The 15248-nt window shown below is 41.2% G+C and overlaps 1 protein-coding gene across 1 annotated transcript in view; it reads left to right on the top strand.

Moving 5' to 3' along the window:
* Positions 1-15248, top strand: part of AFF3 (ALF transcription elongation factor 3) — a 452244-nt gene that overhangs the window by 211616 nt on the left and 225380 nt on the right. The window contains exon 4 of the mRNA XM_054009691.1: positions 1004-1048. Within this exon, the coding sequence (XP_053865666.1) occupies positions 1004-1048 (45 nt within the window). The remainder of the gene's footprint in view (positions 1-1003; positions 1049-15248) is intronic.

The following is a 15248-nucleotide window of genomic DNA, read 5'->3' as shown; positions in this document are numbered from 1 at the left end:
GTCCCAGGACCCCACAAGGGTGGAGGATCCCAGCCTGAGTCAAGCCGGGACCTATGGTTCAAGCCCTATTGCTTTGCAGTGTAGACTCAGCCCCACTGAACTCATACTCTGGGAGTCCATCAAAAGTATCCCACAATCCCATGGTCTGACTTTCTTTGTCCTCTGGACAGTCACGTTTGGTGGACAGTCACATTTTCTCACACTGTACCATGAACAAAGGGCTAAAACAACCACTTTTTAGGAGGGCACTAGAAAGTCTGGAATATGGATCATTGCACTCGGGTCTGCATAATGCAGTGTAGACACTGGAGTCCCAGGTTGGGATCCACGGTTCAACAGTTCCTTACCAGGGGTTACAAATGAGTGTAGATGCTCATGCCCTCGGTTACAAACCCAGGGTCTGCTAACTCAAGTTGAACTAACCCTAGGCTTACATTGCACTGTAGTCATACCCTGAGTGGTCCTGTTAGACCTCTGATTTACCCATTGAACATAGCTCCAGTTTAAACACTTGATTCCATGAAAGTTTCTGTAGTCAATAATGGGCCTAATCCTATGGAAACAAAACTACCCTGGGCAACCAATGGAAGTTTTACCTACAAAAAGGAGCCAGTCTGTTGTTCTTAATTTATTGTAAATAAATTTATAGTAAATATATTAGGTCTGTGTATATACAGTAAATATTTTACCTATCTGTATAATATATACTCAAAGTGAAATGAACCACACCTAAAGTAAATGTAACCAGAATCTTATAGATTAAATAAAAATATATTGTGGTCACTCATTTAAAGAATAAACATTTTTAAAAATTGTATTTTCATACAGATAAAATAGGAAATAATTTTTGAGTTTAACACACCACCAGTATTCTGATGCTAGAAACAATTGACATTGACTTGAAAATGTACCCAAGTCTTGAGTATATCTCACGTAGCCACATATCCTCAAACCGGCCATTTGTTATTTCTTACTTTAAAAGTATTTTTCTCTTTGTTTACAGGAGAGTGGAACAGGAGATAACAGCTGTATTGAAGAAATTTTGCGGGTAGGAACTCTTTAATTGTTCTGTTATTATTTCATTAAATTTACCCTAAGGAAGGAAAGAGAAAGTTTAGATAGTAGAATTCCTACTTTAGTACCTGTTTACTTTTTTAGATGTCACCTTTCTAGAAAACATGTAAAACATGTAAAAACAACCTCTTGTGCACTGGATTTCACTGTTGCTGACTAACCATACATTCACCTGGCAGCAGGCAATGGGACTGTAATGTATAAGTACGTTTCAGGTTTACAAACCATGAAGTGTGTGTGTTACCATTAATCATGACTGTCAAAAAACTTAATTTGGGGAGTAGGGGGTATCCACGAGGGTCTTTTTCCACTTGGATTTAATTAAAATCCATTTATGGTTATGTTATTAATGACATTTTGTCATTATGTCTATTATAAAATCACAACATACAATATTGGCAAAGTTATTTCCATATTTTGACATCACTATATTTCTTTATCACTTTTATCATAATAATTTCTAGTTTGCATTCATGGAGTAAATTAATTCACTTCTGGACTCATCTAGGCTTGAATATACTTTGATATTGGATATTTTCTTAAGTAGGCAAACTTAAAAGCAGCGTGTGATTTTTCCATATATAATTAACTCCTATTTTATGAGTTCTCTTTTTAAAGTGGTCATCTAGTAATTTACATTTTCTCGAAAGCTGAATAAAGCACCAAGACAAATTAGACCAGATGGCATGCCAAAACCTCAGTAAAAATCACCTTTATTTTATTGTGTTTCTACCTCTTGAACATTGTATACACACTTCTTTTGGAACTGTTTAAGAATTACAGAATTACATATCATTATTTGGGTTAAAATTCTACAGTGCATGGTTAAAGACAATCCTTTCTCAAATAATTTATTAAGTACATCTTTTAATTCTCAGACTGGACAAATAATTTTTAGAAGATTGATTATGATAGATTTCTTATAACTGTATTGTCAGAGCTTTTACTTAGCTACCATTTATAGAGTAGGCTTTTCTGAGGATGAAATGCATATTACATAATTCTATAGCCTTGCTTTGTTACAAATTAGCAAATAAATCATAAACACTTTTTTACATTTTCAGTATGCACTGGGTGGTGGATGTCAGTCTAATTCACCCATATTCATAGGTTTTTTATGCAGGAAACTTAAAGAGAACAGTTGCAGTTTTTAGTCTCACTCTTGTTTAGTTTTTAAGGAGAAGAGTATAGACAGTATAATTGGTTTAGAAATATAGAGGAAGACATGGTCCCTTCCATAAGGAGCTACACAGACTTATAAGACAATAGAGTTGAGACACAAAGTACTCTGGATAATGAGGATTGGAAGGTGCGGTCTCAAAATGGTAAAGACAGCTTCTCTCTCTCTCTCTTCTGCCCCCCTCCCTCCCCTTAATTTCACATTCCCCTGGAGAATTAGTGTTGAAAAGCTTCATAGTAAAATATATTTTGAGGAATTTGCTCACAAATTTTATTTCATTTTGGATTTAAGAGGGGAAAAATCCACCATAAGCAATTCCCCCCAAGATCTCTTGCTTCCTTCACACAGGTCATGATGTTAGATGTAACTTCATCTTCCTCCAAAGAAGGGGTGCTTGGGAAAGAAAACACTTAAGGGCAAATTCAGTGCCCTGCCAGAGTAACCAGCTAGGAGCTGGACAGATGCAGTCTGGAGTAATTTTCCTCTTTCTGGTCCACAGAGCTAGTCCACAGAAGCCACTGCCACCCAAACACCCACACAGAACTAGAATCTTGGACTCACCCATACACTGTCCTCTCCCTTTCTCTCACATTGGCATGCTGGGAGCCACTGTGAAACTGAGCAATGCGAACATCACCTGCAGTGCCCACTGAAATCTTCACACACACACACATATACACACACATCCGCTGGCACAGTGGAACTGAACCACTGCTGCTGCCAGGGGACCTTCTGCAGCTTGGAATCTAAGGCAGGATTTGCCTCCTAGCATGTCAACGGAAAAACTAAAGTTCTCTGCTGTTTGATACTGCACATCGTAACATTCCTAAGCTGCAGGATTCATCTGCTCAAAACCACATTCCATAACCATCCTCATTTGAATAGGATCATCTACATATGGGAACCAAATGTAACTTTAATTTTTATTAAAAATGAAAAGACTATAAAATGACCATTGCTGATGTTGTCAGAACGACTCTACTGCAGCAAATAATTAGGGCTTAATATGCGCTAACGAGGAGTTTGTTTGCATACTGACTAAGAGATTATTGAGAGGTTCTCTTGCTTTCATTTCTTCATCATTCTTATTTCTTCCTGAAGTTTCGACCCCTGAACCAAAGTCACCCCAGTGTAACCTAACAGACTTCAATAAAATTACACTGGGCACCTTATCCTCAACCTTCTTGTGACGGTTCTCGGGGTATTCAGGACTGTGAGTCACCTTGTTACCCCTTTTGCCCCCAGCTAGAGGGAGTTTTTCTTGTGGTAGCTGGATGTCAGCTCTGTGACACTGCCAGTCCGTCAGCCACTCAAGCATTTTCCTCTGGGCTTATGCCAACCCTTCCTTCACCTTGCAGGTTAACAATCGGTGCACCTCAATCCCCAACCCCCCCTTGAATTGTTTCACAGTGATATCTAGTCCCTGACACTGGCTACTCACAGAAATTCCAGATCCTCTGCACCCAAAGGTGCAGTGTATATCAATTTACAATTTTTATCTCTAACCACCACTCCTGTAAACCACACAGCACTTGTGAGCACTGAAGATCAAACAAAAGTAGGTTTATTTAAGAAAGAATAAAGATTTAACTAGAAACAAGAGAGTGGTGGAAACAAGTGATTACAATGCAAAAAAACCCAACATAAAATGTGAACCTGAGTGACACACATATTAATAGTTACCTTTCCTATGCAATAAAGTAGATTTTCACCCAAAGGGCCAATCTTTTGAAGAACTGTCTGGTTTTGGACAAACCAGGATCCAAGCATTCATGAATGTGCCTCCTGCCCCACCCAGGGCCGGCTTTAGGAACTGTAGGGCCCAATTCGAATACCCAGCGGCAGTCCAGGTCTTCAGCGGCACTTCGGCGGCGGGGGGTCCTTCCCTCGCTCCGGGTCTTCCGTGGACCCCCCACCGCCGAAATGCCGCCGAAGACCTGGAGCGAGTGAAGGACCCCCCTGCCGTTGAAGTGCTGCCGAAGACAGCAAAAAGTAAAAAAAATTTAAAAGGTGCCTAAGGCACGGGGCCCTCTTAGGTGCGGGCACAGGGCCCTCTTAGGCGTGGGGCCCAATTCCGGGGAATCGGGGGAATCGGCCTAAAGCTGACCCTGGCTCCACCGCTCCTCAAGGGGTTTCCTCAGTGAATGGAGTGTCCTTCCCCTCACTCTGTTACACTGAAAACAATCTTTTGTTTCTATTCATAGATAGGGTGAATCCCTGTCTTGATGTAAAGTTTATTTTTACCTTTAAGTGGTTTTGACTGTCATTCCTGCTGATGGTTTCCCATTCAAAATCATAGTATTGCACAAACTAAACACCGGCTAAACATCAGCCAGACAGGACAGTGTGACAACTCCTCCTTGCCCAAATAGGCCATTACTGAGACATCCTGATGACTAATCTTTACTTTTTACGCCAAGTCCATAAAGCCCATGTTCATTTGAATACATACATTATTCCTTAAATATTACCTGTACATACATCTCACAGTGGTTATGAATGTTGACTAGTTATGAGCTTTCTGTAGATCCCTTACACATTACTCTTTATGGGTAAGTATCCTGCAAGACCTGTTTGGTGCAATGAGTTTGTCAGGTCTGAGGTGAGAGTTGTCTGCAAAGACCAGGGACCCCTTTGCCAAGCAATCTCTGTGTCACGCTTCTTCATCCCATTTACTAAATTTTCAGCCCGCTTACTCAGGCATAAGGACCCTGAAACACAGTGTTTAGGTGATAAATAGAGAGTCCTGAACTCTGAGCAGGCATGCTGGAAATTCAGTAAATAAACTGAAATTGATTTGAGTTGAGGAGATGAAACAACCAAAATAAACAAAAGCTGCACAGCTCAAAAGGCAAACTTCTCAACTACTCTTCATGGATGTCTAGTTGGCAGCACAAGCTCAATATAGCTAAAACAGAGCCTCCCCCCAAGCCCTTGCCTCACACCTCCTTTCTCAACCATTGTGGACAATGTCATTATTCCGCTTGTCACTCAGGCCCATAACCTAGGCATCATCTTCAGCTCAGACCTCTCTCTCAGTTTTCATACCCAGGCTGTATCTAAATCTTGCAGATTCTTTCTGCATAACCTCTCTAAGACACAGCCTTTCCTATCCATCCCCACAGCTAAAACGCTCATCATCTTGCATCTTGATTACTGCAACCTCCATTCTTCTGGCATTGACAAGTGCAGTCTTGTTCCACTCCTATCCATTCAGAATGCTGCTGCTGCTGCTACAAAGGGCATTTTCATAGCCTCTCACTTTGCCCATGTCAGCCCTTTTTATGCATTCCTCCACTGGCTCCCCTTCTCCATTGTATCAAATATAAGCTAGTTGTCTTCACTTTCAATAATGATACGTATGTATATCAATATCTTTCTAAACATAGAGCGGGAGAGAGAAAGAGAGATTATAAATATTCACTTTGTAATTTACCAGAATCCTAACTTTATCAGCTACTTTCCACCAAAGCCTTTCATTATACTGGACAGACAAATCAGATATAGCATTGATTTCTTGGATTTCAGAAACAGTATTTTTTTAAGCAATGCTGTTTCAATACTTTGTTTGAGCCCACATAATACAGGAAAGATTTACCTTCTTTCAGAACAGGGACAGCTCCTGTGCAGATGAATAGGGATGGAAGAAAGCTCAAGGAGCAACAGTCCTTGTGCTCCCCTGAGTATAATAGCTGCTTCTGGCTAGCCACCCGACAGGAATGGTTGGGAGGTGGAGCCACAGTCCGGTCTCCCTTCTTGTGCAGGCCAGCAGTAGCGGGAAGGACGTGCTGCAGCTGCAGCCCATTAAGGAACGTAGCATCCCATCAAGAGGGGTCCTCTACTATACCTGGAGTTGGAGAAATCATTCTTCCTTCTTGAGGCACAGTACCTCCCAGGGCTTCTATTAGGGGGCAGCATTCCTTACCCTGCCCTGTTGATGGGTCAGTGCTTTACAGTATGAACTGAGCTTTTAGTTTGCACTGACAGTGCCCAAGACTAGTAAACCTTGTGCTGTCTTGAATTTTTGAATATACATATGCAAGGTGGGATGTGGTGGTTAAAGTCTGAAATTATTTTATATGTTTTATCCAAACCTATGAGATCTCCATACAGTTTGTAATTCCACAAATCAGACTGCACAGCAACTTAGGAAGTCTGTACCTGAATGCCACAAAAATGGTGCACAACTGCAGGGATTCACGTGGGTATTTAAATTGCCACAAGGACCCCTTTAGAGGTTCAAAGTAATGCAAAGACCTCTGCTGAGATTATAAACCCTCAAAGGACATCTAAGATCTGCAGGAATCCTAGTCCTGATCTTACTTCATCCACCAATTTACATCAGCTGCATCAAATTATAATGACTGTACCAGAAGCATCACGTTTTCACCCACAGGGAGGCTATACAAACATTTGAGTCTACAGCTAGGGAAAGCTAGGGAAACTTTAAGCCCTCTTAAAGCATTGTAGTTTTGGAAAACAAATGTTTGCCAGTTTATACATTCTAAGTGAAGGGCAAAGTTTTAAAAAACACAAGAAAAAGCATGGAAAACCATAGTTAAGGATATGTGCAGAATCTTAACTCTGTCCCTCCATGTCCTTAACCACACTACCTCAGTATTCCTCAGAACTCCCTGCAACCATCCTGCAAAGTTTCTCAGCATAAACCATGGGCTGTCCAAGCGAGAGTCATAGTATCCCTTTGATTGATTTTGATTGACTTTGATTAGTCTGTGTTGTACTGTGCATTTCGTAATGAGTGCTGGGAGTTTGGGTAAAAGTGTATTTTGCTGTAGCATCTGCTTAAAATTGGAGTAATAGTAGTGAATCAGACCCTACATCTCCATTAATTTTACTGTTGTAACCCACATCTGATATATTGGAAACTGGAGTTTGTATTGAGTTGAAGAATGTATGAGATGAGGTTGGTCTGGCTGTTAATGTAGACTTAACTGGTGACTTCCTGGATTTTTAGTGTTTTTGCTGAAAGGAAAAACATTTATGAAATCTTAACTCTAACTTGACAAAAAAATTGTTGTGACTCAGACTTTGTCTAAACCTAAAACTTAGATTGAGCGATGTAGCTAGGTCAGAGCTGTGAAAAATGTCATAGAATCATAGAACTGGAAGGGACCTCGAGAGGTAATCTAGTCCAGTTCCCTGCATCATGGCAGGACTAAATATTATCTAGACCATCCCTGACAGGTGTTTGTCTAACCTGCTCTTAAAAATCCCCAATGATGGAGATTCCACAACTTCCCTAGGCAATTTATTCCAGTGCTTAACCACTCTGACAGTTAGGAAGTTTTTCCTAATGCCCAACCTAAACCTCCTTTGTTGTAATTTAAGCCCATTGCTTCTTGTCCTATCCTCAGAGATTAAGAAGAACAATTTTTCTCCCTCTCCTTGTAACCACCTTTTATGTACTTGAAAACTGTTATCATGTCCCCTCTCAGTCTTCTCTTCTCCAGACTAAACAAACCCAATTTTTTAAATCTTCCCTCATAGGGTCACGCTTTTCTAGACCTTTAATCATTTTTGTTGCTCTTCTTTGGACTTTCTCCAATTTGTCCACATCTTTCCTGAAATGTGGCGCCCAGAACTGGACACAATTCTCCAATTGAAGCCTGATCAGTGCAGAGTACAGCGGAAGAATTACTTTTCGTGTCTTGGTTACAATACTCCTAATACGTCCCAGAAATATGTTTGCTTTTTTTGCAACAGCGTTACGCTGTTGACTCATATTTCTTGCGATCCACTATGACCCCAGCTCCCTTTCCACAGTACTCCTTCCTAGGCAGTCATTTCCCATTTTGTATGTGTGCAACTAATTGTTCCTTCCTAAGTGGAGTACTTTGCATTTGTCCTTATTGAATTTCATCCTATTTACTTCAGACCATTTCTCCAGGGGCATATAGGGGATGGGAGGCAATAGGGAGTGCTTGGCAGGGTATGAAGGAAGTAGGGAGACAGCAGAGGGTTGATAGGCAGGAGAGGATGATGGGAATAAGGAAGTCTTTGGATAAGAGGGGTAAGTGAAAACAGTATTTGGATGGGTTCCATGGGAAGAGAAACATTGTTTAGACTTTAGAGGAACACAGAGGGCGGGGTAGGGGGAGGAGTAAAGCTGTGTAGAAGGGATATGGGATACAGACAGGGGTAAGTGTTTCTTCTGAGAAGGATTGAAAGCAGGGATCAGTGAATTCCAAAAGCTTGGGGTCCTGACCGAGCACATCTTTCCAGCAGCCCTGTCTTTTATACCAATGGGACTCCAAATCAGACATCTCCACAAATATGCAAATATATGTGGCCCTAGGGCCTCCATTTATAAAATCCTGACACTTAATAGCTGGGACATTGAAAATAATTTAACACCATTTCCTTTGCACTATGAAACTAATCCAAGTATGCAAGACAATATGATTCCTTGGTTAAGTAAAATAAATACATAATAAAAACTGATAAAATGTAGATTTTGTGTTCTGTTTTCTTCATTTTCACATTGGATCCCTTAGATTATTAGCAAGTGTACTAATTCTCTAGCTGAAAGCATTGAGTCAGTCATCAAATATTCAGGCTATTTTAAACTCCAGCAGTCATATGCATCAGTGAGATCAGCTGCACACCATCAGCTGATTGAATTAAAAACAAAAGTAAAAGTTAAATTAGAAACTGTCTCCAGGAACAAAAAAACCTGGGAAAAAGGCGAGATCCTACCAAACACACTGTCATTCTGAATGATCATTTTAAACAATGGAGGATGTGTTGATACTTAGAAGAGAGAAAAATCAATTTCTTAAAAAGTTGGATGTTAGTTTAACATTTATAAAGCAGCAATCCACAGTTTGTTGATGAATATAAGATTCCACTGGCTTCAGTTAAGCTCCTGGTGTTGTTGAACATGTGAAGATTTACAGTACACAAATATGGTAATGAGCAGTATATTTCCAAATACTCATCTTGCTTTCTAAGGGTACGTCTATACTTACCTCCGGGTTCGGCGGTAAGCAATCGATCTTCTGGGATCGACTTATCGCGTCTTGTCTAGACGCGATAAATCAATCCCGGAAGTGCTCGCCGTCGATGCCGGTACTCCTGCTCCGCAAGAGGAGTACGCGGAGTCGACGGGGGAGCCTGCCTGCCACGTGTGGACCCGCGGGAAGTACCTTGTAGTTCGAACTAAGGTACTTTGACTTCAGCTACATTATTCACGTAGTTGAAGTTGCGTATCTTAGTTCGAACTGGGGGGTTAGTGTGGACCAGCCCTAAAGCAGAGGGAGAAACATGCAGATGGTATGAGAGCCACTTTACTGGTGCTGTTGGATCAATAGATACCTTGAACTACCAGAGTACATTATTGCAGTTTCACTGCTGGAAAGAAATTGCTGGAGGTGGTTTGGGAGGAGGGTGAAGATGCAGATTCAGCCCCCAGTGCTGTTCCTGGTGAAGTAAATGGAAAAATTCCAACCAACTTCCTGGGATCAGGATTGCCCAGTGGGGAGCTGCACAATCTAGACAATCTGGAAAGGACGGGAGGGGGCAAAGTCAGGAAAAGTTACAATATGAATGTTTTACATGCCAAGTATTTATTTCTTGTCCACTATTCTCCAAAGTAATAGAACACTGAATCACATGAAATACAGTGCAACAACCCAAACGTTTTAAAAAATGCACCAGATGCATAAAATATTCATTTTAATATTTCAAATAATCCTTCTAAAGAAGTTTCATAATATTTTATTATTAATACTGTGTATTTTAATGCAATCAACGCACATCTATTATAACTAATGAATACTGATGCTACTTTTTCATGTCTATTCTTTTTATCGCTCCCCCTCAAATAAACAGAAGTGCACCAAAAATGATTATAACATAGTAGACTAGTATTTTCATCCTTATTTTTTATTCTGACAGTCTACACTGGGCTTGGACATTTCCTTCAGTATATCTTTTAGGAAAACACACCAATTAATATCATAAGGAGTCATATGGCTAATTTCCCACACATTGCTTTGAAAGTTTGCACTTTGGTCATTTGATAAACTGCTAGTATATAAATTATATATATATATATAAACTGGTACCAGTTTTCAAATACAATGCTTCAACAAGATGATTGTTGAGAATTGAACCAGTAGCATCATCACATTAGTGCATTAACCATTTAGGTTCAGTTTTTCTTCAGTCTCAGTACATCTGACAAACAATGGAATCATTAACAAAACCATTTCAATAACTGTAGTGTTCAAACTAATACTTGCTCTCTCAATCTGAGACTAGAGGTCGGTTATCAGTGAAGCTTTTATCATTCTGTCCCAACCTCCTAAAAGCTACTTGCAGGGTATCATTGTCTCTCAGGTACCAGTTGGAGTTCAGAGTTCTTTGTGGAATACAAATAGCTGATATGCGGAGAGCTGACACAAGAAAGAAGCAAGCCAGCATGAAGGAGCTGATGAACACCCTACCCCCCCTTCCATGCCTACATGATTGAACTAATTATTTAAATTGCTACCATGAGGTAATTGCATATGTCCTAGTCCTGATTGATAAAACAAGGGAGAACCCAGAATGAGAGGCTAGGCCTCGCTGGTATAAAAAATAAAATATGAATTTCTTCCTGTCTTTAGAATATATTACTAACCCAGGCAAGATGTACAAATCAGCTCCTTTCTGCTAGAGAAAAGGGATTCTGGGTTATTGATGATATACAGCCAGATCCTCATCTTGTGTATGCCTACCTAAGTCCATTGGAGACAATAGAACAATGCAGATTTACACCAGCTAAGGAACTGGTTCCTAATGAAAGAAAGAAAGTAAGTCTGGGTTTCGTAGAGCAAATTCTCTACTGCCTTGAGATAGTGGTTTTGTTCCATTAGCTGGCAGCTTTAAGCAATGGAGTCTACTTTCCACCTCTACCAGTATGTTTCATCCATAACTAATTGAGACCACAAGGGCCGTGTATGTGATAAGATTTGACTTGCGATGACAGGATCATCTGATGAAGCTTGTGGTGACAATGAACTGCCTTCTATAAAGTATATTTATTTTTCATAAATTTGTAAATTATTTTTGAAAAGTAGTTCAGATTCTCCATTGCTTCAACTGGAAACTCTAGCGGCGTGGTTAAAGCAAGATACCTAAATGTTATTCTTTACAATATTGTTCAGAAATGCTGGATTTTCCTGTTTTCTTCGTCTTCTTTTGTCCTAGTTTGTGCCAGTGCAGGATGATAGATAAGCTTCCATCCCCTGAATAATAGGACATGCCTTTGAAAGCCTATTTTTAATGCAATAGATTGATGTGCCAGTATAAAAAAAAACTATGGTAGGGTTAGTCACAGCTGACAGTGAAAACTCTCAGGCCTTGCCTCACCAATCTCATCAGACCCCACATATTTTTGTGGATGGAGGGAATCTGAGACATAGAAAACGTCCATGTGGCAAATGTCTTTCTAAGACTGAAAATGTCCAATTGGAACTCTCATCACTGCTCTGTCACATGCAGGCCTGACTACTTGTATTGTAAATAATTGGAGAGGTGTCACTTTTTGCACATGGAAATCATTGCAAGTGAGAAGAAAATTCTTTTGTTACTCCAATTTGGGAGAAACAGATGAGTTAAAATGTAGCTTAATTCAGCAGAAATATTTTAAAGGAAACTGCAGGGAAGTAGACTGCCCTGTTAAAAGAAAATTAAGTTACTCTAAAGATTACTCACTTGCCAGGCTACATTCCACAATATATTAGGTACTGGTAAGTAAACTGTTCTTTTTAAGAGTTGAGTATTTACAATATTTCCAACTGTAAACATTAAAAATAAAAATCATGAATCAGGCTGCAAACAATCATGAAATTGGCTTGATAATCATAAGAGTTTTTCCTTCTCATTTTTGAGCCCTTAGGATGCACTTAGGATACATTTTGAGCTTTTTTTCTGCAACCGTTTTTTAAATGAGAGATGAGATTTTCATGCAATCACTTGTAACCAGGAGCTGGGGACAAGCTGGGGCTTTAAGTAAAACATGTTTAGAAGAACTGAGTGAAATACTGATCAGATTTTTACTAAAAATAAAGTCACAGGACCAGTCCCATCTCATTAGGGTTAGTTGCCATATACTATATTTTCAGTCTTACTGACTCTTTCGTCTTGTGTCACCATTTTATGAAGTAAGTTGTGTGATCTGTAGTCCTTAGAATGTAAGCTACTCAGAGTGGGCACCATCTTTCCCTGTGTGTATTTACACTATCTAGAACAGGGGTCGGCAACCTTTCAGAAGTGGTGTGCCGAGTCTTCATTTATTCACCCTAATTTAAGGTTTCATTTGCCAGTAATACATTTTAACATTTTTAGAAGGTCTCTTTCTATAAGTCTCTGTAAGATATAACTAAACTATTGTTGTATATAAAGTAAATAAGGTTTTAAAAATGTTTAAGAAGCTTCATTTAAAATTAAATTAAAATGCAGAGCCGCCCGGACAGGTGGTCAGGACCCAGGCAGTGTGAGTGCCACTGAAAATCAGCTTGCGTGCCGCCTTTGGCATACATGCCTTAGGTTGCCTACCCCTGATCTAGAACAATGGGACCCAGTGGTGCTGGAACCTTGGGGTGCGGTAGTACCCCCTGGCTTGAAGTAGTAATAATAAACACTAAATACATGGTTCCCATAGTTTTCATCAGCAGCACCCCCACTATAAAAAAATTTCCAGCACCCTGGATGGGACCCTGATCCTGACCGAGTCCTCTAGAATTACCATAGCACAAATACTACTACTACTACTACTTGACAGTTTTTGCGGCTGTGTTTTTGTCACCAGATTGAATTTATTTTTTTAAAAGATACATTATGTACATGAATATTGGCTACAGTTAAAGTAATGCAGAAAGAAAAGGGCTGACATGCCAACATCAACTAAAAACGATGTAATACTGTATATTAAATTGTCAGGCCGACACTTTTACCCTTGAGGGAAAAAACTCTCTTCAGCATAGCTACAATAGCTTGGTGGCATAGAAAATGGACTTCGTACCACCTGTGTGGGTTTTCCACAGACCTTATTCGTTAATATTATTGAGTTATTTACTCATGGATACTGAACAAATATCAAGCAAATTCAAGACATTATTCATTTTCATAGCAGTTTATGTGTGCAGATATGATGGTTCATTACAACCCCAAGAATTCAGCATAGACCAGAGTAAGCAAGAAAGTGCCAGATTAAAAACACTGTAATCCCCAGTCCAACCTTCATTGACTTCAGCCATGGATGTTGAATTGAGTCCCAGAAGAGAAAATTATATCTATTAAATTAACTAACTATTTTGTTAATTTATCCATATGGCTTTTTTGTGTCAGTGAAACTTGTTTTTTAGTAGAAGTTCCTCCCCTTACAAACTTAATCAGTATTAATGAAGAAACGAAATACTTTAGAATGGACAAAAAGAGGGCAATGTTTCTTAGACACTTTGTTAGTAAGTATTAAATCCTCAGAGGTCTAGTCTCTATTTGTTATGTCAGTATAACTTTCATTAGAGTCAATGGGAGCCAGGTATGTATTTCTCAATAGCAGAATAGACTGATAAATATAGCTGCTGCTGTGCTAGTTCTCCTCTCTCTCTCTCTCATGCACCAAGTCTGGAAGCTGAAAGCTCTAGCAGCCCTATAGTCTAAAAAAGCCAAGGCTCTGCAGAGAAATTTTTCATGAGAAATTGGGCAAGAGCTCAATTTTGTTTTTACAAGCATTGTAGGCTTCCCCTGGGCAGCATAGCTTAAGCACCTCATTATATGATCCAAATCATATCCTTCCATAAAAGAGGCTTGTGTGCTTCAAGCTTTCTGCAACATCATTTGGGTTTTTCACAAATTTCATAGAATATCAGGATTGGAAGGGACCTCAGGAGGTCATCTAGTCCAACCCCCTGCTCAAAGGGGGACCAATCCCCAGACAGATTTTTACCCCAGTTCCCTAAATGGCCCCTTCAAGGATTCAACTCACAACCCTGGGTTTAGCAGGCCAATGCTCAAACCACTGAGCTATCCCTCCCCCCCAATTTCTTGTTTCCTTTTCATTCTTTAATTCCAGTGAGGTGTAGTTTTTCTAAAACTGAAATTCTCTTTTGGTCTTTTAGCCTCTTTGTGCCACCCTAGCAGCAGGGCTGTATTAATGCAGGGGCTTTAGGGGCTACAGCCCAGAGCCTCGGGCTAAAGGGGGCCCTGTAGGTCCGCAGGCCAGATGTGGCCCGCTGCTTCTTTTCATCCGGCCTGGAGCTGCGAGTTCCAGCTCTACAATGTGCCCCTGCGGCCCCTAGGCAAAGGGCATTCAGGTAGGGTTACCATATTAAACAAATAAAAAAAGAGGACCCTCCACGGGGCCCTGGCCCCGCCCATTTCCCACCCCCAGCCCCACCCCAACTCCGCCTCTTCCCCGCCCCAACCCCGCCCCCTCCTCCCTCCCACTCCCAGCCACGCGAAAAGGGCTGCCCGAGCGCTACAGGCTTCACGGTTTGCCGGGCAGCCCCCAGACCCTGCGCCCCCGGCCGGCGCTTCCCCAGCGCAGCTGGAGCCTGGGAGGGGAAGCGCCCAGCCGGGGGCTCAGGGTCTGGAGGCTGCCCGGCAAATCGTGAAGCTGGTAGCGCTTGGGTTTCGGGCAGCCCCTATGCCTCCAGACCCTGCGCCCCCGGCCGGGCACTTCCCCTCCCGGGCTCCGGCAGTGCAGGGTCCGGAGGCATGGGGGCTGCCCAAAGCCCGTAGCGCTCGGCTCTTAAACAGAGCCAAAGAGTCAGGGGAGGAGCAGAGCCGCCGCGGACACGGACACGTTCGGCTTTTTGGCAATTCCCCCCGGACCGGGGTTTGATTGCCGAAAAGCCGGACATGTCCGAGAAAAAACGGACGTATGGTAACTCTAATTCAGGGAATCTCTGCATGCTCCCCCGCCCCCCAGCTCCGGCTCTGCAACTCCCATTGGCTGGGTACCGCAGCCAATGGGAGTTGTGGG

Source organism: Malaclemys terrapin, chromosome 1 (genome assembly GCF_027887155.1).
Source record: "Malaclemys terrapin pileata isolate rMalTer1 chromosome 1, rMalTer1.hap1, whole genome shotgun sequence".
NCBI lineage: Eukaryota > Metazoa > Chordata > Testudines > Emydidae > Malaclemys > Malaclemys terrapin.
Note: the sequence above shows the minus strand (reverse complement) of the source record. Positions and strands in the feature narration are given on the sequence as shown.